The sequence below is a fragment of the Mercenaria mercenaria genome, chromosome 8 (assembly GCF_021730395.1).
Source record: "Mercenaria mercenaria strain notata chromosome 8, MADL_Memer_1, whole genome shotgun sequence".
In the NCBI taxonomy this organism is placed as follows: Eukaryota; Metazoa; Mollusca; class Bivalvia; order Venerida; family Veneridae; genus Mercenaria; species Mercenaria mercenaria.
The window spans coordinates 86,085,719-86,112,598 of NC_069368.1; the positions used below are offsets into that span (position 1 = coordinate 86,085,719).

At 35.8% G+C, this 26,880-nt stretch overlaps 1 protein-coding gene across 1 annotated transcript; it reads left to right on the plus strand.

The window, feature by feature from the left end:
* The first annotated feature begins 440 nt into the window (after positions 1 to 440).
* Positions 441 to 16,803, plus strand: LOC123565569 (uncharacterized). The gene is made up of 8 exons (XM_053549223.1): positions 441 to 1,715; positions 2,041 to 2,136; positions 2,449 to 2,629; positions 8,995 to 9,080; positions 10,092 to 10,882; positions 12,233 to 12,378; positions 12,960 to 13,147; positions 13,640 to 16,803. The coding sequence occupies exons 1-8, from the start codon at positions 878 to 880 to the stop codon at positions 14,449 to 14,451; spliced, it is 3,138 nt and encodes a 1,045-aa protein (XP_053405198.1). The 5' UTR covers positions 441 to 877; the 3' UTR covers positions 14,452 to 16,803.
* The last annotated feature ends 10,077 nt before the right edge of the window (positions 16,804 to 26,880 follow it).

Genomic DNA, 26,880 nt, shown 5'->3' on the forward strand with positions numbered 1-26,880 from the left:
TTGATGATATCTACGTCAGTTTCGAAACTGGGTTACGTGCGGTCAAAAACTAGGCCAGTAGGTATAAAAATAGAAAAACCTTGTGACCTCTCTAGAGGCCATATTTTTCATGAGATCTTCATGGAAATTAGTGAGAATGTTCACCTTGATAATATCTAGGTAAAACTCAAAACAGGGTCACGTACCTTCGAAAACTAGGTCAATAGGTCAAATAATAGTAAAACCTTGTGACCTCTCTAGAGACCATATTTTTCAATGGATCTTCTTGAAAATTGGTCAGAATTTTTATCTTGATAATATCTAGGTCAAGTTCAAAACTGGGTCACATGAGCTCAAAACCTAGGTCACTATGTCAAATAATAGAAAAAACGACGTCATACTCAAAACTGGGTCATGTGGGAAGAGGTGAGCGATTCAGGACCATCATGGTCCTCTTGTTTTACTATATATAGCTTATTTTGAAACTTTTTTATTATTGGCTGTAGGGAAAAACCGAGACCACTTTTCTGTGGTACAACATGGATGGTACATCCAATTTCTAGATGTATTTTGACATAACTTTACCTGGTAAGAATTTTTTTGTGGACTTAGAATTTTTTCTTTATTGAATTTCCTCTTTTTGTTGTTCCTGTCCTTTGGGCTTCAACAGTCATGTTCTTTAAATTTTGCTCCCATCCTGTGATGTAACCCTTCAGGCGTATATTGCCCCACTTGGCGGCGCTCTTGTTTGATATTCATTTCCACATATTTTTAAATGTTTACCGTATATTGTTCACGGATATATATGCACTTGTATGTATTTGTATTGAAAACTGTCACTTTTGATAATTGAAAATTCCTATTATATTCCTGTGAAAGAATTGATTTTGGCTGACAAATGGGATATTCCATTAAGACTAATCATTTTATCTACTTTTTAGGTATGAGACTTGTAGCAGATGAAGACATTTCTATCACAAGTAACAGTACTCTAAGCACTGAAGTTACTACTAGTGAACGTGACTTTAATGTAGCAACCCCTATGAGGGAATCTGGGACTAGTGAACATCATCTTAATGTAGCAAACCCTATGAGGGAATCTGGGATTAGTGAACGTGAGGTTAATGTAGCAACCCCTATGAGGGAATCTAGGACTACTAAATGTAAGGTGAATGTAAAAACCCCTACAACAGAATCTCGGACTAGTGAACATGAGGTAAATGTAGCAACCCCTATGATGGAATTTGGGACTAGTGAACGTCAAGTAAATTTAGCAACCTCTATGACGGAATTTGGGACTAGTGAACGTCAAGTAAATGTAGCAACCTCTATGACAGAATTTGGGACTAGTGAATGTGAGGTAAATGTAGCAACCACTATGACGGAATTTGGGACTAGTGAACGTCAAGTAAATGTAGTAACCTCTATGGCGGAATTTGGGACTAGTGAACGTGAGGTAAATGTAGCAACCCCTATGATGGAATTTGGGACTAGTGAATGTGAGGTAAATGTAGCAGCCCCTATGATGGAATTTGGGACTAGTGAACGTGAGGTGATTGTAGCAACGACTGAAGAAGAGAAAGAAGCAATAGGCCTTCACTGGAGGGAAGGAAGACGAATAGTGGAATTGGGCATTTTAGCTGATGGCCTATCGGGTTGCCGTTTTTGTGGTGTACCATTGCATCTTAACCATACTACAGACATAACTAATTGCGGAGTATCTGCAACCTTGAAAAGTAAGTGCCTGAATTAGTGTGCCACAAATGGGTAAATTTTGACAAATTGAGCTTTTGTGATTAACTTTTTTTCAGTCCACCATCTGTGTATCCATAAATAATTCCTGAACAACTCCCAGATATAAGATATTTCGCATATATAACATCATTCAAATAATGATCCAAGGATCCATATATAAGGGCGTATATCACAAGGTAAACCCTTGGAAACACACATAAATACCTCGAGCTGCGCTCTCGGTATTTCAAAGGGACTACCGAGGGATACACGCCGGCAAAAAATTCTTTAACAATCGCATGAACGCCTACTGATTTTTCTTTTCAGTTCCGTGTTCCAACACCACTTGTTTAAAAGTAAACAGCGTCCCCACTGGGAAAAGACATGGCCGAATATGGGATGGAAATACTAAGCTTGCAACAGGTATAAAGAAAATGTAATTGAATGACTTTTTAAAAGAGACTGTTGTTTCATTGGATTGCAAAGTCTGCAAGTGATCACAAATGAAAGACTTACACAATTGTATGAAGGATTTCAGTAAAATTTGGAACAAATGATCACTAAAAAGTCAAGGTCATAGAAATCATATATTTCTTCCTTTTTTATGCCACTGACCCACATTTAGTGATTGACTGAAGTGTCAGCCCATCCATTATGCAAATTCAGCCACCAGCTCTAGTTTACATTAATATGAATGTATCTTGTCACTATGTCAATCATATGTTCTGTTTTCAGCACTTATTTATGCAAGCTTGACAGGGGAGCAGATAAACAAAGTATTTCTGTCTCTGAACATGCCAATAGTGAGTAAGTGGGTGTTTAATGAGAGAACAAGGGAAGCTGGAATGGTTATAGAGGAGTATGCAGAAGAGACGATGAATGAATGTTTACAAGAGGAGCTAAGATTAAATGAAGAGTGGGTTTACGTATCTTTTTATCAATCCCCCGCCACAAGTGGAGGGGGGTTATAGGTGTAAGGGACTCGGGATTCTTACTCATACATAAGCGAGATATGCGGCTTCTATCATTTATTTTCTGACGATTATGTGCATCTCCATAAATGCCGTAAATGCCGTAAATGCCGATTCTCTACAATAAATTTAAAAACAGATATTCAAACAAACGTACAAGAAATTTATACAAAACAGCATTCATACAAACATTCAAAAATTACATTTAATAAAAATAATAAATCAATTCTTTACTGCAAAAATGGACGTTTTAAATAATAACAATATTTACTTAATGATAACAATTATTTCTGAATAAAAAATACAAAACCTTACCAACTTTAGTATCTCAAATAAATTTACTTTAACAAAGTAAATTTCATCCAAGCTCCTTAACTCACGTTTAAACTATAACAAAAGTAACGGGCGGAAACGACGTCAGACGTATACTGGACGTCACGTACAAATTGACGCCAAACGTCACATTTAGCGCCATGAATAAAACAATAGATAAAATTTAATATACAGAACGTAAGGTTCTTACAGTCCCCGCCATGAAATTACTTAAATTTCATCAAATACATGTACTTTTGTTAGCAACTCTTAGAAATAAAACATGTCTATATACTGATTCATAAAAAACAACAACAAAAAACATATCCTTATTGCCAATTAAAATTCAATTAGCGTTACATGTGTCTTTATACATGTGGATACAGCTTACAGTAGAAGCCTAAAATTTAACAGATATAAACAAAAAATGTCATTGTTTTACAAGTCACTATTATCTGAGTACCTACTTAATAGTATATACGTAAAGCGTAATCCGAGTTATTGACTGTAAACATTACTGTGAACTCTCTAACAGACATAGTCTAGTGATGGGTTTAACTGATTCTGAATTGCGAGTCCTTACCACACAGCTACGTACATGCCCATCCCGACCAATATATAGTTTGGTAACTCTGCCTAGCGGCCACTGCCCTCTTTTCAAATGATACGGATTTTAAACAGTCGTCCACATAGAAATTTCTGTTAACTGTTGATGTAACTTCCGGTTCGTAACTGTTAGTGTTATCTGCGGCTGTTCGTTTAAGAGCATACGCTGTACAGCTTGGGGAGGATGTAGCACCGAATAAGTGGACTTGTATACAATATATCTTCGGAGGTTTAGTTATGTCCCCTCCAGGCCACCATAGGAAGTGAAGAGCGTCGCAGTCATTATTACACACGCGCACGTGGTGAAACATTGCCTTGATATCAATAATTAGAGCAATTTTCTCTTGTCTGAAACGGGTTAGTACTCCAACTAGATTGTTCATTAAATCAGGACCTTGAAGTAATTGGCTATTCAATGAAATACCCTTGAACTTCGCAGCGCAGTCAAATACTACTCGGACCTTCCCAGGTTTGTTCTCGTTTGTAACAGGATGATGAGGTAAATACCAAGTTCGATTTGTATCTTCTGTAGATGTTACTTCTTTAGCGTAACCCTTTTCTATATAATCAGTTACTGTCAGTGTGTATTTTTCGTGAAGCTCTGCGTCACGGGAAAACTTCTTTTTTAATTGGTGAAGACGCGCATGTGCAAGTGCCAGGTTATTTGGTAAGTATGCATCTTTATTTCGCCAGGGTAGTCCCATCTTGTAGTGGCCATTTTCGTATGTCAGAGTTGATTCCATAATATATAGAGCCTTCTTATCTTCCAGGGACAAAGAATCTTTCTCATTGTGAAGCACGTCATTGAAATCCGACGTCCACATGCGCTCAAGCTGTTGTTGCAGCATGACGTCACTAGATTGACCATAGTGAATGCTCACTGTTCCCTTTCCGTTATTTTCAATATTTCCTGGAACAGGACCACGAACTGTCCAACCAAGCCGCGTCCTAACTGCGTACGGCTGATTACTTTCTCCGGCGCGAACTTCAAGGGGAACGTGTGCGTCTGGTGAATCCGTGCCTATTAACAACATGACGTCAGTGACGTCGACACGTGGAATTTTCAAGTCAGATAGGTAGGGTATTTTGCGAGTATCTTCCGCAGTAGCAGCAGACCTAGTAGTAATTGGTAGCCTTTTCACCGACCATACATTGTTAAGTTTTACTTCATCACCACCGGAAACAGGTTTCACGTGCAGGTCAACTTCCTGTCCTACGGAACTACTGGCAACGGAACTTATGGTGGATATTTGAAAGGTAACAGGTTTCCCAGGATAGTTTAGCTTTTGCAATAACCGTTCATCACACAGAGTCTTATCCGCGCCGTCGTCAAGCAACGCATACGTCTGGCAAGAGTTACCGTTCCTAGCTTTTACAGCAACAGGTATAATCCCTAGACATGTTTTTAAAAATGACCCATTCGTAGCAGCACAATTTACAGACGGCTGTGTAACTGTGTGGTCAGACTCGGGCTTTACCCAAGAGTGTAACAATGTATGATGCTTAGAGGTACAATCAGGTACAACACATTGTTTTGGTTTTCTACAAGTATTTGAAAAATGTTTGCCCTTAAGACAGTTAAAACACAATTTCAACTTGCTAACAAGTTTTCTTCTCTCACCTAAATTCATAGACTCAAATACTTTACATGATGACAAATCTGAACATGTCTCTGAACAACAATAACATTTACGTTCGAACCTTGGTTTTTCATTACCTGTTCGAGTGGTTAACGTGGTCACTCTGCCTTTAACATGAGTATCTGATTTACAATTGGTCAGTTTGTCAACCTTTGACTGGGACTCATTTTTTACGAGATCAAGGCCATACACTGAACATGCGACACGGGATTTTTCATCTACAAACTTTGTTAAATCAGTAAAGCAGGGTTCTCTGCCAGATTCAATAATAGCGTGCGCAACTTCTACCCATTTTGTACGTAAATGCATAGGTAAGCGTTTAACAATGCGCCTGAGATTTTCTGAGTTATTTACATCAGAAATAAAGCCTAACTGGGACAGGGTTATTTCACATTTTTGCATCTCTAAAGCTAACTGGTAAAGTTTATCAACATCGGAGGCTTTTACCTGAGGGCCGTATACTAAACTATCAATATAACTTCTAGCAATTACATGAGGCTTACCATAGCGAGTTTGCAAAATTTTCCTTGAACGCCTGTAACCATCATCTGGATCAAGTAAAACACAGTCCTCAATACAACTTTTAGCCTCGCCTACACAATACTGTATAAGATAACTTAATCTTAACCTACTGTCACTGATTTTTTCCTCAACATTTGTTTCGAAGTTCTTTATGAATTTACAATAATCTGTCACTCTTCCGTTAAATGTCAACAGTTCCGGTTTAGGCAGATTAAATCCTTCCTGCAAAGTGGATGCCAACCTGTGGAAAGCCGTATCTATATTGGTGGATGTCAAATCTTCCAACTTACCATTGCTTTTGTCACGAGAAATTACCGTTTCTGCTGAATCCTGCCCGCTAACGGATACGTCACGTGCTACTTCCGGAAAGTTCCGACCACCATTATTATCGGGACATTCGATATCTTCCTGCCAGACAGATTCCTCGATCCTTGCTTCTTCTAATTCGCTCTCTTGTACAAGTAATTGTCGCTTGTTTTCTAATTCCCTTTGCTCTTGTTCTATTTTTTGTTTTACTCTTAGTGTTCTTAGTTTATGTTCTGCAATCAGTCTTTTAGCTTTTGCATTTTGTAACTGCGCACGAGATGACCGTGCTGTACTCGTTCTGCTAATCGTAGATATATTATCATCTTGACCCGACTGTAGTGACTGTTTTTGCCACTCGGAATAATGCTCGTTGAATTCCGTTAGATTTTTCTGCTGACTAGAATAATTCGTCTCCAACAATTCTATGATAGAGGGTTCATCACATAATTCCAGACAGTGAAAATGAGTGTTTTTAAACTGTTCATATCTGTCACATAGATTTTTGTATAAGTGTTTTACCTTTTCAGCGTTTTCTGTAGACACCATCTGTCTCTCAAGTTCATTGTAAATTTTGGTCAGCTGTGCGAGGTGCGCAGAACGTGACCTCTTTGCCGAGGTAAACTCCGCAGTTTCCATCTTTCGATCTCTCATGAACCAAAATCTTTATCCAGAATCTTTTCAGGATACCAGTTGAGAATTGTAAGGGACTCGGGATTCTTACTCATACATAAGCGAGATATGCTGCTTCTATCATTTATTTTCTGACAATTATGTGCATCTCCATAAATGCCGTAATTGCCGTAAATGCCGATTCTCTACAATAAATTTAAAAACAGATATTCAAACAAACGTACAAGAAATTTATACAAAACAGCATTCATACAAACATTCAAAAATTACATTTAATAAAAATAATAAATCAATTCTTTACTGCAAAAATGGACGATTTAAATAATAACAATATTTACTTAATGATAACAATTATTTCTGAATAAAAAATACAAAACCTTACCAACTTTAGTATCTCAAATAAATTTACTTTAACAAAGTAAATTTCATCCAAGCTCCTTAACTCACGTTTAAACTATAACAAAAGTAACGGGCGGAAACGACGTCAGACGTATACTGGACGTCACGTACAAATTGACGCCAAACGTCACATTTAGCGCCATGAATAAAACAATAGATAAAATTTAATATACAGAACGTTAGGTTCTTACAATAGGAATGGTCTCGGTCCGTCCTTCTGTCCTTCCTTCCGTAACATTTTGTGTCCGCCCTGTATCACTTAAACCCCTTGAAGGATTCTCATGAAACTTGGGTCAAATGATCACCTCATCAAGACGATGTGCAGAACCCATGAGTCAGCCATGTCGGTTCAAGTTCAAGGTCACAACTCTGGGTAAAAGGTTTGAGCCTTCCATATCGTGTCTGCTCTGTATCTCCTAAACCCCTTGAAGGATAATCATGAAACTTGAATCAAATGATCACCTCATCAAGACGATGTGCAGAACCCATGAGTCAGCCATGTTGGCTCAAGGTCAAGGTCACAACTCTAGGTCAAAGATTTGAGGCTACCATTTCGTGTCCGCTCAGTATCTCTTAAACCTCTTAAGGATAATTATGAAACTTGGATTAAATGATCACCTCATCAAGACGATGTGCAGAACTCATGAGTCATCCATGTCGGCTCAAGGTCAAGGTCACATCTCGAGGTCAAAGGTTTGAGCCTTCCATTTTGTGTCCGCTCTGTATCTCCTAAACCCCTTGAAGGATTTTCATCAAACTTGGGTCAAATGATCACCTCATCAAGACGATGTGCAGAATTGATGAGTCAGCCATGCCAGCTGAAGGTCAAGGTCACAACTTAGAGTCAAAATTTTGAGTCTTCCATTTTGTGTTCATTCTGTATCTCCTAAACCCCTTGAAGGATTTACATTAAACTTGGGTCAAATGATCACTTCATCAAGAATTCATGAGTCAGCCATGTCAACTCTAGTTCAAGGTCACAACTCTAGGTCAAAGGTTTGAGCTCTTTATCTCCTAAACCCCTTTTAGGATTTTCATGAAACTTGGGTCAAATGATCACCTCATCTAGATGATGTGCAGAATTCATGGGTCAGCCATGTCAGTTCAAGGTCAAGGTCACAGCTCAAGGTCAAAGGTTTACCCTTTCACTATCCATACCAGTGGCGGGGGATTTAGCTGTCTTTCAGACTGCCTTGTTTTGTTATATGTATCCTTTGTGTTTTCAGTTGCAAATGGGCAGGTACATGTAATTATGCTTTTTGGTAAGAATAACATATGGATTGTGGCGCGAGATTTTGAACAATGTGGTCATCTTATGTGACGTCATTGTGATTTTATCTGTTATATATTATGATAATACCACAGACTCACTTCTAATTGATTTATATACTCTAGATATTGATAATGCACAGGTGCATGAAGTCAAGCATAAGTGACTTCGTGTTTTTGATGTGACACCTTTTGTCCACATTGAAAATCTTGCGTCGCAGTCCAATTATCAATATTTTCCTTCTTGATGAAATAAGCATCGTCAGTTTGTAATGAACACTTGTAAACTGAAATAGAACATTACTCATTTTACAATTTATTGAAATCCGCTATGAAAAATGACCCTTTATTGAATGTTGAAAACAGTAAATTATGGGGTCATTCTGAAAACATAAATGAGGTGGTCATTAACCATTGTTTTTAATCATTTAGAGCAAAATTCACATGCACATTAAAATATTGGATTGAAATTTTCAAGAAAAGATGTTTAACGTTCAGTGAAAGGTCATAACAATCACCTCTAAGTACTTTTTCATACTTTGTATTTAGATTATTGCAGTATATGGGTTGATTGTAATCAGTTTTGTAGCTTTGTGTGAAACCATTTTGAAATATGTTTATTCCAGACACACAGGAGAACACTTTATTACTGGTAGCACTGATGCTGGATGGCAGAAACGAGGAAGTGGGAGATCTTATGACAGTTTGTCAGGTTAGTCAATAGTAAAACTGCTGTCAATCATCACACCATTTTAGCTCACTTGTAATAAAATGTCAGGGTGATCACCTTTTGTCAGTCATTTGTCGTTCAAGAGTGTGTGCGTCAAAATTTGCTTGTTATAACTGCAGAGATCACATTTTTGGTCCGAGCTTCGTCACATTTAGTTACAATTTCTGTTGATGAAACCTGGTCAGAATGTTAATCTTGATAACGTCTAGGTCAAAATTGAGACTGGGTCATGTGACCTGAAAACTAGGTCAGTAGGTCAAATTGTCGAGAAAATTGTCAACACTCTAGAGGTTGTATTTTTGGTCCGATCTTCATTATACTTGGTCAGAATGCTTATCCTAATGTTATCTAAATGTTGTTAGAAAATGGATCACAAGACCTAAAAAACTAGGTCACTAGGTCATATTATTGAAAAGGCTTGTGTACAGTGGTTGCATTTTTGGTCGAATCTTCATCAAACTTTGTCAAAGTGTTTATCTCAATGTTATCAAGGTCAAGTTTGAAACCAGGTCATGTGACCATGCAAACTAGGTCACTATGTCAAATTATTGTAATAGCTTGTAAAGAGGTCGAAAATTTGGTCCAATCTTCATCAAACTTGGTCGGAATGTTTGTCTCAATGATTTCTAGCTTCTAAGAATACTGGTGGCATATGCGTTTTAACACATATGCTTTTTTAGTACATGTAGTTGCTTATTGTTGATAAAGAGAATGAATGAGTCATGTGGGGTCGAAAATTAAGTTACTGGGTCAAATGATTAAAACCATTGTTACTGCTTATAGAGGCCAAAAATTTATTTTGATCTTCATGAATCTTGGTCAATATTTCCCCATTGGTAATATCTAAGTCAAACTGGATCATGCAGGTGGGGACAAAATCATTGAAGTATGTTATCTTAAAAACTATGCCAATCTGGTTAAGAATAGAAATAAGTTTTATAACCTCTTGATGTATCAATTAAGCTTGGTTCTTTATTGCATTATTTCTTTCAGGACATAGCTCCTTCATTGGCACATATGGGGGAAAGGTACTGGCATATGCAGTCAGATCAAGATCGTGTAGAAAATGTGCAGCCGCCGAACGTTTAGGTAAGGTTCCAGAAGATCATGACTGTAGAAGGAACTATGCTGGCAGTAGTAAAAGCATGGAGCCAGACATGGTCGAGGAAATGATAACAAAGTTAGAAGATAAAGGGGTTCAGGTTACTTGCGTTGCAGCGGATGATGATGCAACCACTACTGCCAAATCGAAGCAAATTAATCCCAACATAAAAAAAGTTTCAGAGAAAAACCATCTGCAAAAAAAATTTAAACAAGGTTTAAAGTCATTGCAATTAAAATACAAATGTCTTAGTCAAAAAGTGTTTAACTATTTATGTTTGTGTTACACATATGCAATTGCACAAAACAAGGGAAATCCCGATAAGTTAAAACTAGCCTTTGTGGCAATCGCTAAGCACCCATTTGGTGATCATTCTGCATGTGACGCTGAATGGTGTGGTTTTAAAGCAAAATCTCAGAGCAGATTTAAGAACTTGCCATTTGGACGGCCACTCACCGATGTTGCATTCAAAGAAGACTTATTAAATTTCATGATGTCCCTGTCTAAGAATTCTGTTAGGTACTCCGAAATGGGGAGTACACAAACCAATGAGTCTTTTAATAAAATGGCCAGCACACGAGCCCCAATGGACAAGTTCTTGTCTGGCTCTGCCCAACTCAGTTATAGGGTTGGCAGTTCCACGGCGTTGAAAAACAAAGGCAATAAGAAGTTTGTCATGAATGTAAGATAAGATAATGTTTTATTTGGATGCTGTTGTTTGCATGATTTTAAGAAGGTTATTATGTGTTTCATACCAGCCAAGATCAACCACAAGCCTGTAACAACAAGATCATAAAATAAGTCTTAAAAATATTATTGCACTGAAATTGAAAAACACAACAGAATAGTGTAAAAAATGATCTCATATTTGTGATTGACTGTATAAGCAATTCTATCCCTGTCTTCCAAAATACCTATTACAGTGTTTTATCTAGTTATATGACTTCAATAAAGATAGAACTTGTATACAAGAGGGCCATGATGGCCCTAGATTGCTCACCTGAGTAGTCATGAATTCTGACCAAGTTTCATGAAGATATGGGCATAAATGTATCCTCTAAAATATTCACAAGCTTTTCCTTCCATATGAGCCTGTGACCTAGTTTTTGATATGACCCAGTTTCGAAACTAACCTAGGGATCATCAAGATGAACATTCTGACCAAGTTTCATGAAGATAAGGGCATAAATGTGTCCTCTAGAGTGTTCACATTCTTTTCCTTTGATTTGAGCCTGGGACTTAGTTTTGACCCCACATGACCCAGTTTAGAACTTGACCTAGGGATCATCAAGATAAACATTCTGACCAAGTTTCATGAAGATAGGGGCTTCTTTTCACCCCAGAATTATAATTTGAACAATCTTGCTAGAGGACCACTAAGTCACTAGGTCATGCTACATAACAAATATCAAAGGCCTAGGCCCTGTAGTTTCAGACAAGAAGATTTTTATCATTTGATAGTAGGCTACTATGTTTATATTTTAGTTAATAGTATGATCATTGACTGTTGTGTTCATGTAGTGCTGCACAGAGATACTTTAAAGGGGCAGAAATTATAAAGTGGATATACCCTTTCACATGTATATAGACATTATGACCACATTCAACAAAACAAACAGCAAATTAAATGCAAATATTTCATGCATTTATTTACTATTTAGTTTGAGTAAGATATTATTTTGTGTGAAAAAGATTTCTGCTTCTTTAACCATTTGGTTAAAATTCTCTATTGTTTAGTAAGTTCGTTTACAGTTTAGAAGCATTGTTTGATTTTTGCTATAGACAATTTGAGCTCAAAAGTAACACTATTTTCACAAAAGATCTTTTTATTCAACAATTGTTTCTAGTTTTGTATAGATGCATCATACCATTCAAGAAATGAAGTTTTAGAATGTTTTGGTTCATTATCAAAAATGTTTTCTTCTTTTTTTCTTTATCTCCCCTATATATACTATTTTTACTATCTAACACTCACAGTCAAGAATGGCTTGAATAGTATCTTTGACAAAGTGTGTTCATGAATTCTTAAAATTTACAGGTCTACAAGAAGTTGAATGTGTCACCAGGACAACACACTTTAACACTTGCAGCATTGAAAGACAATCAGCATACAAAGCGTAGACAGTACCAAAGTACAGTGGAAGCCAAACGGTTGAGGAGGCAAAATAAAGATAAAAGGTACATTATTTATATCAACTATATCGTTCGTTACAATGTTAACTTTTTGCATAAAGGCACTTTACTCAACAATCACTGCACACAGGACCTTCAACCTTCACATGCTGATAGTACTTATTGAGTACAGACCCCTATTCACTTTGGGGTCACCAGGTCAAATGTCAAAGACACAGGGGCCAATGTTAACTTTGCATGAAGGCACTTTTCTGGAGAACCACTTGACCCAGGACCTTCAAACTTCACTTACTGATAGTACTTATTGAGTACACGACCCCTTCTGATTTTCGGGTCACCAGGTCAAAGGTCAAGGACACAGGGGCAAATGCATGAAAGTACACTTCAGGGGCAATTGAATGCTAAATAAAATGTTGCACACCATTTTGACCGGATGCATCCATATACTAAACATTATAATGCAACATACTAACTCCCACTAACAATGTGTATATTTTAGGATAAGCACACCCCGAGACAACAATGATATGGATTTTGACAAAGTATGACCCTGAATCATATGTTGTAAAACCTTTACGTAATTGTATACTTTACTTTTAAAACATGTTCTATACCTTTAATTACAGGACAAAATCACTAGCATGTTTGGAGGTACGAGAGGGACCAACCTACCAATCAGGCATTGATTTAGAAGAAAATGTTGATATGGAAGCTATTCCCGCTCCGATGTATCAGCCATGTCCTGAAGATGACCCAATTATGGCTGACGATTCAATCTGTAGGGTTGTCTTTGATCTTGAAACAACTGGTCTGGGTATGTTCTAATTTCTTAAAGGTTATTTGAAGTAAACTTAGATAGATTCTTCTGTGTAAATAAAGACTTGGATGTCAGAATGTCTTTCTCAGTGATATCTAGGTCAAGTTTAAAACTGGGTCAAATGACCTTGAAAACTAGGTCGCTAGGTCAAATTACTAAAAAACGCTCATGAACACATTAGAGGTGGTCATTGTGGTCCAATCTTCATCAAACTTGGTCAGAATATTTAATACAGTGACGTCTATGTCAAGTTCAAAACTGGGTCACATGACCATAAAAGCTAGGTCACTAGGTCAAATTATTGACAGAGCTCGTGAACACTGTAGACATAGTAATTTTCTTCATATCAGTTAATTAGAATGCTTTGGAGCCTACAATCTAGATATTTGATATGTGACATCATCGAATGAGCTTCTTCCAATAAAGTCGGTGGCATTGCATTGTCTGAATCTATGCATTCTCGATTGTTTTATTTTTTATTTTTTTCAGAGAGAGATTCACATATAACAGAACTTGCGGCTGAAACTGTATATTCAACAAACAACAGTACAGATACCTTTCAGCGTTTCATTATTCCCAAGAAACCTATTTCTAACCAGGCTTCCAAGATAACTGGCATAACAGTGAAAGGCAGACAATTGTTTAAAAATGGGGCTCTCGTCAACAATTCTGTTTCTGTATCAAGAGCTTTAACTTCATTCCTTGATTTTTTGAAACAAAAACAAAAGGTTATTCTTGTTGGTCACAATATAAAAACATTTGATAGCCTTGTTCTTGTTAATGCTCTGGAAAATGTTAACATGATGGAAGATTTTCGAAATATAGTTATTGGATTTGAGGACACACGGAAACTGTTCATGATTAATAATCCAGAGTTGAAAAGCTACTCGCAGGAAAATTTAGTTGGCCAGCTGCTTGGCCAAGAATATCAAGCACACAGTGCATCTGAGGATGTGAAAGCGTTGAAGGCTTTGTATACAACTGTAGATGTTGGGAAAGATGTACATGCAAAATGTCTATTTTCTGTTGCATATTCTATCCTCAGCCTTAATTATTCACAAAGAGTCCGGAGAAATTTGCCCTCACTTCAAAGAATGATTGACATGAAAGTGTTAACACAATCTATGGCAAGAAGAGTAGCCGGAAGTGGATTGGTTTTTAGACATATTGAAATAGTATTCTGTAGAAGTGGAAAACAAGGGATTACCAATCTCTTTTCAGAAACAGTAAATGGAAAAGTTAGAGTAACTAAATGTTCTAAAATTGTCCAGTCAGTGTGTGATTTCTTGTCTAGCAACTAATTTGTATACAGGCTTTCCAGCAATATATTTTATAAAAGGAGAAAAGTAGGAATAAAATTCTTAAAATACTAGGAGAGAAAACTAATAAACAAAGTCCTCAAGGTGATCTATTGTGGTCAGTCAATGTCCGTCGTCCATCAGTGCATTTGTGCGTGTGTGCATCAACAATTTCCTTAGATGACATCTCCTAAACCACTGATCACATTTTGACCAAACTTCACAGAAATGATCATTGGGTGGTCCTCTTTCAGAGTTGTTCAAATTGTTCAGGTCCATTGTACCACTAAGTCACAGGAGCTAAAAATAGAGTGAAAACGTCAAACATCTTCTTGTCTGAAACCACAAGGCCTTGGTCTTTGATATTTAGTACGTAGCAGTGTCAAGTAGTCCTCTACTAAGAGTGTCCAAATTATGCTCCACGGAAGAAATTTAGGCTCGCTCGTGGGGTCACAATTTTACATAGTCTTATAGAGGAAAAAGCTTTAAATATCTTGTCTGAAACCACAAGGCCTAGGTCCTTGATATTTTGTATGTAGCATTGTCTAGTGTTTCTATATCAAGATTGTTCAAATTATGGCCCTTGGGTGAAAATTAGCCCCGCTTGGGGACCACAAGTTTTACATAGTCTTAGAGAGGAGAGAAGTTTAAAAATCTTCTTTGTCTGAAACAGCAAGGCCTAGTTCTTTGATATTTAGTCTGTAGCATTGTCTAGTGATTCTCTATCAACATTTTACATATTATGCCCCTAGGGTGAAAAGAAGCCCTGAGCTCAAGGAGGTCACAGCTTTTACATGTAATAGAAAGAGTATGGGCTCACGAGAATAATTAGCTTATTTAAAGAAGGCGGAGCGCCCGAGAAATAACCTGATTATTTGAGTGAGTCCTACTCTTTCTGTTTTGTATCATGGTCCTCCAATAAGAACAACGAATTTACGCTCGACTACTCGAAGAATAAGTAGAGCTATCCTACTCACCACGGCGTCGGCGTCACACCTTGGTTAAGTTTTTCGTACCAGTCCACATTTTGACAAAGTCGTTTGAGATAAAGCTTTGAAGATTTCAACACTTGTTTACCATCACCATGGCCAGTTGTAGGCAAGAGCACATAACTCCTTCAGGAATTTTGGCTGAATTATGTCCCCTTTTGACTTAGAAATCATGGTTAAGTTTTTCGTACCAGTTCATATTTTGACAAAGTCTTTTGAGATAAAGCTTTGAAACTTTCAACACTTGTTTACCATCACCATGTCCAGTTATAGGCAAGAGAACAAAACTCCGTCAAGGATTTTGGCTGAATTATGGCCCCTTTCGACTTAGAAATCTTGGTTAAGTTTTTTGTACCAGTTCATATTTCGACAAAAGTCTTTTGAGATAAAGCTTTGAAACTTTCAACACTTGTTTACCATCACCATGTCCAGTTATAGGCAAGAGCACATAACTCCATCAAGGATTTTGGCTGAATTATGGCCCCTTTTTTACTTAGAAATCTTGGTTAAGTTTTTCGTACCAGTTCATATTTCGACAAAAGTCTTTTGAGATAAAGCTTTGAAACTTTCAGCACTTGTTAACCATCCCTATGGCCAGTTATAGGCAAGAGCACATAACTCCATCAGGGATTTTGGCTGAATTATGGCCCTTTTTGACTTAGAAATCTGGGTTAAGTTTTTTGTACCAGTTCATATTTTGACAAAGTCTATGAAGATAAAGCTTTGAAACTCTCAACACCTGTTTACTATCACCATGTCCAGTTATAGGCAAGAGTACAGAACTTCATCAAGGATATTGGCTGAATTATGGCCCATTTTGACTTAGAAATCTTGGTTAAGTTTTTCGTGCTAGTTCATATTTTGTGTAAAGTGTTTGACATATGGCTTTGAAACTTTTATCACTTATTCAGTATAATAGTCTCTATCTGTAGGAAAGAGTACATAACTCTGTCATATATTTTGGCTGAATTATTGCCCTTTTTGGACTTGGAAATTGGTTCTGATTTCATACAAGTCCATGTTTTGTCGAAACTATTTGACATATGGCTTTTAAACTTTGAACACTTGTTTATCACCATGATTTCAATCTGTAGGCAAGAGTACATAACTCTGACAACTATTTTGGCTGAATAATGGCCCTTTTTGGACTTTGAAATTGGTTCACACATTGCCATTTAGTGCAAGACTTATCGAAATCCACAAATACAGGAACATTGTTTGTCTAATGTATTTTTTCTTTTGTCTGAATATCTGTAGAAATATTTTGACCCCATTCTTCAATCAATTCTTCTAATAGTCGAGCGCGCTGTCATCCGACAGCTCTTGTTTAATTGACAAGTCAAAACCGCCTATTCATCGTTTTTATTTTAATTTTGATACCATGTGACGTCTGGTTCTACTCCAGCTGCTAATGATTGACAGTCAGTTTACATAATTACGTGACGTCTTGTGCTATGGGAACGTCCTGTTGAGGTAGTTTTTGTCGCATGTATGCGCATTTGAGTACTTGATTTGTAGATATTCTTACATGTGTGCACCACTTTTATAATTTTGACACTGTACTACGGTGGCGGTCCTTTTTGGAAGTGGGGCTTTTTGACCCGTATTCTGTCGAAATGTGTACACTTACAGTTTTTTCTGATATTTCACCTCTCTATCAGAATGTTTTTCATTTAGGAATCCATGGATTGACTGGAAATTATCACTTCTAATCTACTGAAAGTAGGTGGATTTTTTATTTGTTCTCATGTATTCTCTTTGCTGTTGTGCAGAAACCTCCTTTCTTTACATGTATACAGTGCGCGTTGAAAACGACTAGACAAGCTTACTGTTGCTCGAGTGGCATTTTTAAATTTCTGACTTGCAGCCATGGCTAGCTTTGCCATCCGATAAGTCGGGCTAGAAAACGACATGCACAAAATAACCGTGTATTTTGACAAAATTGTGCATCATTTTGGAGCCAGTTGACTGGATCATCATAAAACTCTGTGCATAATTAGCTCCACTATTAGAGGAATACTCCAGCTATTCTAGTCACCCTGGCGTCAGTGTCTGCGTAGTGGTTGCCGTCGGCGTCACACTTTCGTTAAAGTTTTGCGTGCAAGGATATGTCCTTATACAGAAGAAATATGGCTTTGAAACCTTTGGTGAATGATTCTAGGTCATTGACCACACTAAACTGATCAAGTCCCATAACTTTAACATGTATTTTGGCTGAATTATGTCCCTTTTGGACTTAGAAAATCTGTGTTAAAGTTTTGCGTGCATTGAAACTTCACACACCTCATTGGGGCCAATAACCTAGGTCACATATCAAGTCCCATAACTCTGGCAGCATTTTGACAGAATTATGCTCCTTTTTGTACTTAGTAAATATGCATTAAAGTTTTGCTTGCAATGGCATATCTCCATTACTACTGAATTGAAACTTCACACTTCTTCGGGGTCAGTACCTTAGGTCACACACCAAGTCCCATAACGCTGGCTTGCATTTTGACAAAAATTTTATTTTGACATAGTTTATAATACCCCTTTTGAACTTAGAAAATCTGCATTAAAGTTTTGTGTACAAAGGCATATCTCCATAAGTAATGAAGACATTGAATTGAAACTTCACACACCTCTTTGGGGTCAATATCTAAGGTCACACACCAAGTCTCATAACATTTTAACAGAATTCTGCGTCTTTTTGTACTTAGAAAATCCACTTTAAAGTTTTGCCTGTAAGGGCATGTCTCCATAACTACTGAAGATATTGTATTGAAACTTGACACACCTATGTGGGGTCAATAATTCTTGGATTTTTACCAAAATTAGTTCTGAGTAGTCAAGCGTGCTGTTTTATGGATAGCTCTTTTTAGTCAAATGAGAATTGTCAAGCGCGCAGTCTTATGGACAGCTCTTGTTTTATTTTGATGATGACCAGGTAATGTAGGGTCAAATACTTGACCATAAGGGCTAATCATAGAAAAAAAGCTTTTATTTATATATAGTTTGCAATATTTCTTGCATCTAGATCAAACTTAGTATGTAATTTATACCAAAGTCATTCTTGAATTGGGTCATGTAGGGTTAACATTGTCAAAACTTTGAAATTGAGGGCAAAGTATGTATAGAGAGTTTAAACGGTGCATGTGTTAAGTTTTGTGTATCGGAGATTTTATCGGTTTCTATTGTTTTCTACAGAGTTGCTTGCAAATCTATTAGAAACATGTACTGTATTGGGATAGGGTAATATCTATTATCAATGAGGACATTTGTACATTGTAATTTGAGAATACAGTTTTGCAAAAAAGACAATTACAAAAAGATGGTAAAATTGTTATTTGTATTTATATATTTGACCTGTGACATACATGTGTGACCTTGACCTTTGAGTCATGCATTCCAGTCTCATTTGTTGTTTATCTAGGCTGCCCTGTCATCTTGTTGCACCTTGTATTTTTAGATTCTTTTATTGAATTATGGTGATGAATTACATAAAGGCTTGAAAATAATGACTTTTTAGTGAAGTACTTGACCTTTGACCCCCTATATTTGTTATTGATTTTTAAATTTTTCACTAAAATTTAAATTGCAACAGGTTTTCTTCATCGTCCTCTATCATAATATAACAATATTTAGAGAATATGGTGATAAATTAAAAAAGGTGCTTCAAAAATTATAAAAAGGTGTATTCTTTTAAGGAAAATTTGAACTTTGACCTTTGAATGTGGCCCTGACAATTGTATGTTTAGCCAAATTATTGCATGTTTCGATTATTTCCAACATAGGTTAACTCTTTGTAAAGTTGTTTGAGAAACCATTGACAAACATTTTGGTAGCAGTATTTTCAATAAAATATCAATGTTAAAAAACTGGGTGGGGTAATTTTACCCCATATTTCATGTTAAATTCTGTATTTTAAAAGAAAATTAACGACTTAGACCTTTACCATTCAGCATTGTATTTTATATTTATTAACTATGTTTAATTAAATTAAATTTATCTCTATGTATGAAATAAATCTATACAAATTAGGAAATTGGTTGTTTTTCTTCAAAATTGTTGTTATACACAAGGTTTGAAATTGAAATAACTTTTTTTTAAATTCATATACCTATATTTTTTTCAACATTTTTGGTATCAACATTGATTTCTTAATCACATGTCAAATTATTAAGAAATTCTGTTCATGAACTAAAAAAATATTTTTGGTATTATATTCTCAAAAACTAATTTTTTAATAGATTTTTGTTTTAAGTACTGGTCATATGTTCAGCATGTGATAAAATACCGAAATCTAACTATTTTCACATCAGATTGACTTATCTTAAATCGGTATTGATATTTTCAAAGATTATGGTAGTTTATTTCATTTGGATTAATGTACATTGCAAAATATATACCCATTTTTAACCCCATACCCCTATTTAAAAGTGTCAAAAACTTCACCAACGCATTTTATAGTGTGTCACTTCAAATGGCATTTGCGAAAAAATGAAGCCATAGACCCCCTATTTTTTAAACTTCAGTTAACTTCAAATAAGTTAGACTTTTGAAAGAAAGAGGTTTCAAAAAATGTTATTCATAGGAAAAAAATGACCTCAGACCAGTCTACTACCTTAAGGACATCGTTTGGTAAATCGCCCGCCTGTTAATATATAATGTATTAAGTTTTGTTTTATTCATTTCTGTTTGATTACGCTACGCTGTGTAGTTTGGGCCGTTCCCGGCCAAACTAATCAATCGTAGGCCCAGCGAAATTTGAATCTGGAGACCTGCAGGACCCGTATTCATAGCTCCTTAGGAGAAAACTTAGAAAATCCTTAAATATGTTAAATTTCCTGAACAACATAGTACAAAAGAAAAGTGTAGACATAATAAGATTAAAGGTCCACTACTAACACTCGAACGAGTATTATATGAAAACCAGAGTTTGTAGCTGAGACTTCCTATTTACTGAAAATATGACCCACTTAATCGGATCTGACAAAGTAGTCATGAATATGTTCAAGAATAACCAACAAATAAACAAAAAATATTGCCAATTTCAAACCGAATGTATGTTTTTCGACTGCTTACGAACCCGTCGCGCATCTTCTTTTTTTTTCGGAAGAATCCTCAAAAACGAGACTATAAATAGATGCAACATATATTATATGCCCAAACGATAACGTGATTTTTACAAACTTAGCATAAACTCACAAAAACTTCATGAAAATCATTCTAATGATACAGGTAATATACAGCTATTCTACAAGTTTTCGGGATGAAAATTTTGGCCCTTCCAGTATAAAAGTATTTTCACAACTTCGTCTGTAAACTTTTTCATTTAATCTCTTTTCAGCATAGTTTTAAGAATATAAATGAATAACTATCTTACACTGTAGAAACAAAATTAGATTGAAATTTACCTAAATACACTGATTTATGTACATATGGCCACATTAATTCAATAAATTTTTAGAGATTAATTACATTGTCTTGGCCTAATATATGTCACTATCAATTTGAAACTTAAAATTTGTACATCTCATATTTTTCATGCAAATCTTGTATAATTACCATCATGGAAATACAGTTATTTTGCCGCGCGTTTTTAAATGGATGATCGTTTGAATTAATTTTAAAATCACGTGATCCCGAAAAATTTCTGACCGATTACGGAAGAGCGATAAACACGAAAGTAGGACAAAATGACCACCCATGTCAGTCTAAGAAAATACCGAAACAATCAGTTGTTTCTCGGTACATTTGTTGATTTCAAGGGAAAACTGCACGGTTATCGCAATGTTTAGTAGTATATTTCAAAATGTGTAAGTCTTGTTTTAAGATTTATGTCTATTGATTTGTCTTTATTTTGCACCTTTAATAGTAATCTTCATTACTTTGCAAAACTGTAAGTGACATTACTGTTAGACATTCCAACTACCTCGACGACAGTCCACAAAATGCTTTTGAACTTTTCCCTTAGTTAGTCCCTTAGGGAAAATTTTGCCTTATGAGCTTCATGAATACCAGCCTATATCTCAAATACAAGTCAAAGCCTGGATATTTTCCAAACTGTAATATACATGTATCATGTATAGAAGCGGGCCTTAATTCAAGGCCCAAATGTTGTTTTAGAACATGTTCCTTTCAAAGCCTATTGCAATTAGAGAAACCGTTAGCGAACAGCTTAGATTCTGACCAGACTGCGTGGATGCGCAGGCTGGTCTGATTCTATGCTGGTCGAAAAACCGCTATGTTGGTTTTCACATGGCGCGGCTCATATGTTGTATCGATAAATGTGACATTCTATATAGTATTACTTAATAAGTTTTTAAATCATCTCCCGTTAATATAGTCTGCTCTTTGTAATACAAGAAAAGTCTCAGTATCTATAAGGATTACTTGACCTCTAGCCTGCCATGTACGGGTTGTCTGGAGGCCAAGTAACCGGACATCTAGACTCAGGGTCTAGAGGTCTGGTTACCGGACCCCTAGCCACTGCCTTATTGAATGGCCTGTCGGCTAACAGTCAAAACTATTACCCGAGGTCCAAAGAGAAGAGTGCGAATAGTTTTGACTACTAACATTCAGAAAGCGTTTACTTCACAGAAGCAGAAGTAGCTTTCGTATTTTCCTTCAGGTTTTGTCTTTATTTTAGTACAATTATAATTGAAATATACGCAAGTCAAATGCACAAACAATCTAACAGTGGTTTATATGTATTTGGAAGAGTGTAATCATTTTATGTTAAGCAGTGCTGAAACAGAAAAAATCTCAATTGACTAACTTAACGATCATAACCTCGCTTTTATTCGCGACAATATTCAAGAAACAGTCCGTCCGAAACTATAGTTTAAGTATGAAAGACATGAAAAGCAAAAAATGGTGACGCACATAAATAAATTATACAGTTTTTTAAGAAAGAAGCAAATATATACACTTAATTGTCCCAAGTTTTGAAAATATCTTGTATGAATTAAGGATTGTGACTGTGACAATAATCCCTGCATTAAGGCGCTCTCCTCCCCTACTTAGTCTTTGTAAAGTGTAAGAAATTCAAGTTTAGTCTAATAGTCTTTCATATTCTCTACATAACATCAAAAACTGTCTGGTAAATGTCCCGCAAAATTTAAGTGCATGTACAGAAATCGTATATTCGAGAAAACAAACCTGAATAAATCCCTTAGCTCCTTTCTCACTAATTATCCGCTTAAAAGTGACACAAATAACAGTATCGCTGTGATCGCAGCGGGGTATTTTTGACCTGAGGCGCTTGGCATGCGCATGTAAACGCGAGATTATCTCTTGGTGCCATTCTGTGTATTGTATTATACGTTAATTGCAGATTGGTAAAAGATAATGTTGAATAGAATTGCTATTATGAACACATTAAAAAATTGCAGTGATTAGCCTGCAATATGGCTGTCTTCATCAAGTGAATGAATTTTATGTTACAATGATTACATGTACACATTCTACGGAATCTGTCCTTTTTGTATCAGCGATAGACAAAACAAAGATAACAATAATAATAATAATAAAATAATAACAGAAGTGATAGGATCGAACGCACGTCTCCAGCGTTTTTGTATTGATATAGCAAAGCAGGCGGTGCATACTCATATTAAAATGAAGTAAAATACATATTACAGTCTTTGTAGTATAATGGATACTTTATAAATTCAAAGTCAGTGTATCTTTTCATCTTTAAAGATGAGTTTATAACCATGAAGTCACTAATTAGCAACATTTGAAAACATGGATTCCTGGTTAGAGCATCTATAAAATATTTAATAATTCATTGCCATTTTTAGAACTTAGCGATGGAGCGCATCCCTCTATGCTCTTTTGTAGGTATTTAAATACTTCTTTGCCTTTACTGATGTATATTTACTGATTATTTGTACATGTATATACTTTTAGTTCAAGTTTAATCCCGAATACGTGTAATTTACTGTAAAAGTTTAAAAACAATAATGATGTAATGTTATTTCACTAATCCGACAACAGACTGGATAGTCCTGTTTTACATTCTTAATGTATTGTTTTTCATTATTTCTGTAACTCTTTAGCTCTCATTATACATGTATCATATGGTTTGAAGAATAATTTAATACTTGACAAACCTCTCATGTGACCTAATTTTATGGTCAGGAAACCTTGATTTCTTGGTACAAGTTTGTATTTATTTACAAAATATTTACCCACAGCATCCATTTGATAAACTTATTATAACGTATTAGAGGATCATTATTTTCTTATGTTCAAGTCAAAATAGCTTTCACCAACAGAATACCATAAAATTTTGTAAACATACAAATAATAAATATGTTGCGTACTTTTAAATGATAGTTGACAAGTTAAATCACATTTCATTTCATTTACGATTATCCATAAATAATTGATTGCGTAACTACATTTTAAATAAATAAACTTATTGAGTACGACAATAGACAATACACAGACTTATTTCCGTTGATTAATTACACCTATTATGACATGCCTAGAGGTGTGACTTACTTTTTGTCTTTTGAACCTAATTGGCTGAAACAGACAACTTTATAAGCAGGGGAGTGGCATGATATATCGGGTCAGTCACAAGTATAGCTATTGTACATAGGTATTTACCTCGCAGTCATTTATCTTAGCCATTATTTTCCGGCGTTTTCGTTAGTTTACGCAATATTTGTACCTGTATTACTAAAAATAATACTAGTATAGTTAGTTAACCGATGAAGTGGTACAGTGTCAGACTTCCACTCATGTTATCTCGGGTTCGAAGTCAACTCAAATACATTTTAAAAACTGTAATGTGATGTTATCAATATTGCTTTAACCCTTACATTATTTTATGTAACATATTTCACAAATTTTAATGATTTCTCTTGTAGTATTTATTTTCTGGGAAAGCTGGTGACCATTAATTTGTCATTTTATTTAAGACAGTAAAGACGTTTTTTAATCAACATTACCTACAACGGTTAACTTGATTACAAGCGTATTTCACTCAATAAATGAAGCATGAAAACACAAATTTGATCGGAAATGTGAGAATTTTCCTGCCCATTAAGTTTACAGATCAAGTTTGAAAAAAGCTACGGTAAGACGTAAGTCTCGAATCCATAATCAAGGCAGGTAAAGGTTTTGACCACACAGCTACCTGCACATGCAATATTATGTAAGTTCTATCGCTGTATTACGGAATCCGGTTAATGCCACATCAAAGGGCGACACACTACAATCAACGCGACACACGAAATTGCAACGCGACGGACAACAATGTACAACGGCACACGACATTTTAACATTTGAATGTCTCATTGTCGCGTTAGGGTTTGGCAAAAATGTTGCAGTAAAAATTGAATGTCGAAGTAATTTTATTGAGGGCGACACACGACAATCAACGCGACACACGGCACGACGCATGACATCCAACGTGACGGTCGACAATGTACAAGAACACACGACATTTTAACATTTGAATGTGTGTTGCTTTGAAAACGCGACACACGACATTAACCGCGACACACGACAATGTACAACGACACACAAGATTAACCACGACACACGACATTCAATGCGACACACGACAACTGGATTCAAGATTCAAGATTCAAAGTTTAACGGGCAACGACACTCGACAGGAATTGTCACATGTCGAGGTAATTTAGGTCAAATGTTGTTAGTATATTTCATTTTTCAAAAATCGGTCATTTTCATTGAAATATAACAACAAAAGTATTTTAAGATATCTTAATAAAAGTTACATGCATTTGTAGAACTACTAAGGAACTATTTCAAACAGGTATAGCGCAATGCTCCAACGCAACCCTAAGGGTCGTTCGGGCTCGAACATGGGTGCCATGATGTAAAAAAAAACACGAAAATACAACTTATTTTTCTGAAAAAAAAAAAAGGTTTTTACATCAACTAAGGCTCTAAAGCAACACGCTTTGGTGAATATCAATTATTTCTATGGAAATAAATAGCTTAGGTAAGTTTTGTCCGTCTGTACGATCTGTAGACTTGCTATAGGGACTGTATAATGCTAATCTTTTTACCAAAATACATTTATTTCATTTTATTATTATAAGCGTTAAAAGTAAGGTATCAAACTGAAAATTCTTTTAATAAGTAGTTCAACCTTGATAGCCGATACATTTAATATGGTGCTTAAATTTGTATATATATATCAAGGTTGTTGCACTACGAAGGGAAAGGGGTTATAATTACTAGAACTCCTGTTATTTAAGGGGAATTTGAATCAGTATTTTTGCATTGAGGAATAATATATTTGGCAATGAGGAATAATAAATTATAATTTAATATATTTATGTAGTTTATATTCAATACGATATTTTTTTTTTTTCAGTGAAAGAGTGCGATGACCAGTCCACTGTCAGTATGGACAGCTCTGACTCAGATTGTTCTAGTAGTAAGTTGTGTTTTGCATTATCCAGCACAGAACATGTTCATCTTAAAAAATAGTCATTACGATATTATGAAAAAGAAGAAAAGGAATGAAGGTATTCTGAAAAAAACTCAGATAAATGAAATTTCTTTTAAGAATAGGGAAGTATAAAATATATATTGATTTAAAGAAGTTCTGTTGTAATACTGGAAGTCACAGTTCAACATCATTCATATCTATAGCCTAGAATAAAAGCTGTGTTTCTGCAGTACTCTGATTAAATTGACTTCTATTAAAACTTTTAATTGCTAAGCAACAGCTATGATCTTTAACAAGCTGACTTCAAATGGCTCTGTCTTTTCTAAACACTGATTAATTTGTTTTAACCAAAATTCAGCCAATCTCACAGTAGAAATTAATTTAAGTGATTGTATTCATTTTTGTATCACAGGAAAAGTTGATGAATAAGAAACTGACAAGACAAAAGACGCATCAGTTCAAGGTAACAGTCATTTTTCATTACTTATTTTTTATTAATTATACTTGAATTTTTTTCTTACTGTTGAACCCACCAAGATATACTAGAATTATTTATATATAATTACAGACTCACCAATTAGATGGATGGCTACTGTATGAATGTATATTTACGGCTTTGTGTAGTACGCTTTGACAGTCTTCCAATATGGCTGACTCTCTAGACGAAGATGGCGATCCCACAATCCTCTTGCATGAGTCTAATAGCCGGAACCCGTTACCCTGAACATTCGCTCACTACACTCCTCCCCACTCTGAAAAGGAGAACCTTGTAGGTGAAGAATTGCTGGGATCCTCATCAGTACATGTATTTCTCAGCAGATTTGGCCAAGAAGGCGGCTACCTAGGTCGGTTTGGTAAGTGATGGTAATGCACTTCTCAGCGGGTTTGGCCAAGAAAAATGCTACCCAGGTTGGCTAGGTGAGTGGTGGTTATGCACTTCTCAGCGGGTTTGGCTGAAAAGACTGTTCCCCGGTTGGCTGTGCTTACCAACCCCATACTTTGGACCGCCCTTTGGGTCCA

Bases quoted from the DNA above. Each gene is read 5' to 3' on its own strand.
- LOC123565569 (XM_053549223.1), top strand. From the start codon at position 878: ATGGGATATTCCATTAAGACTAATCATTTTATCTACTTTTTAGGTATG. The intron at 9,081-10,091 runs GTTAGTCAATAG...TATTTCTTTCAG, and splicing joins ATCTTATGACAGTTTGTCAG to GACATAGCTCCTTCATTGGC. The intron at 13,148-13,639 runs GTATGTTCTAAT...TATTTTTTTCAG, and splicing joins TCTTGAAACAACTGGTCTGG to AGAGAGATTCACATATAACA.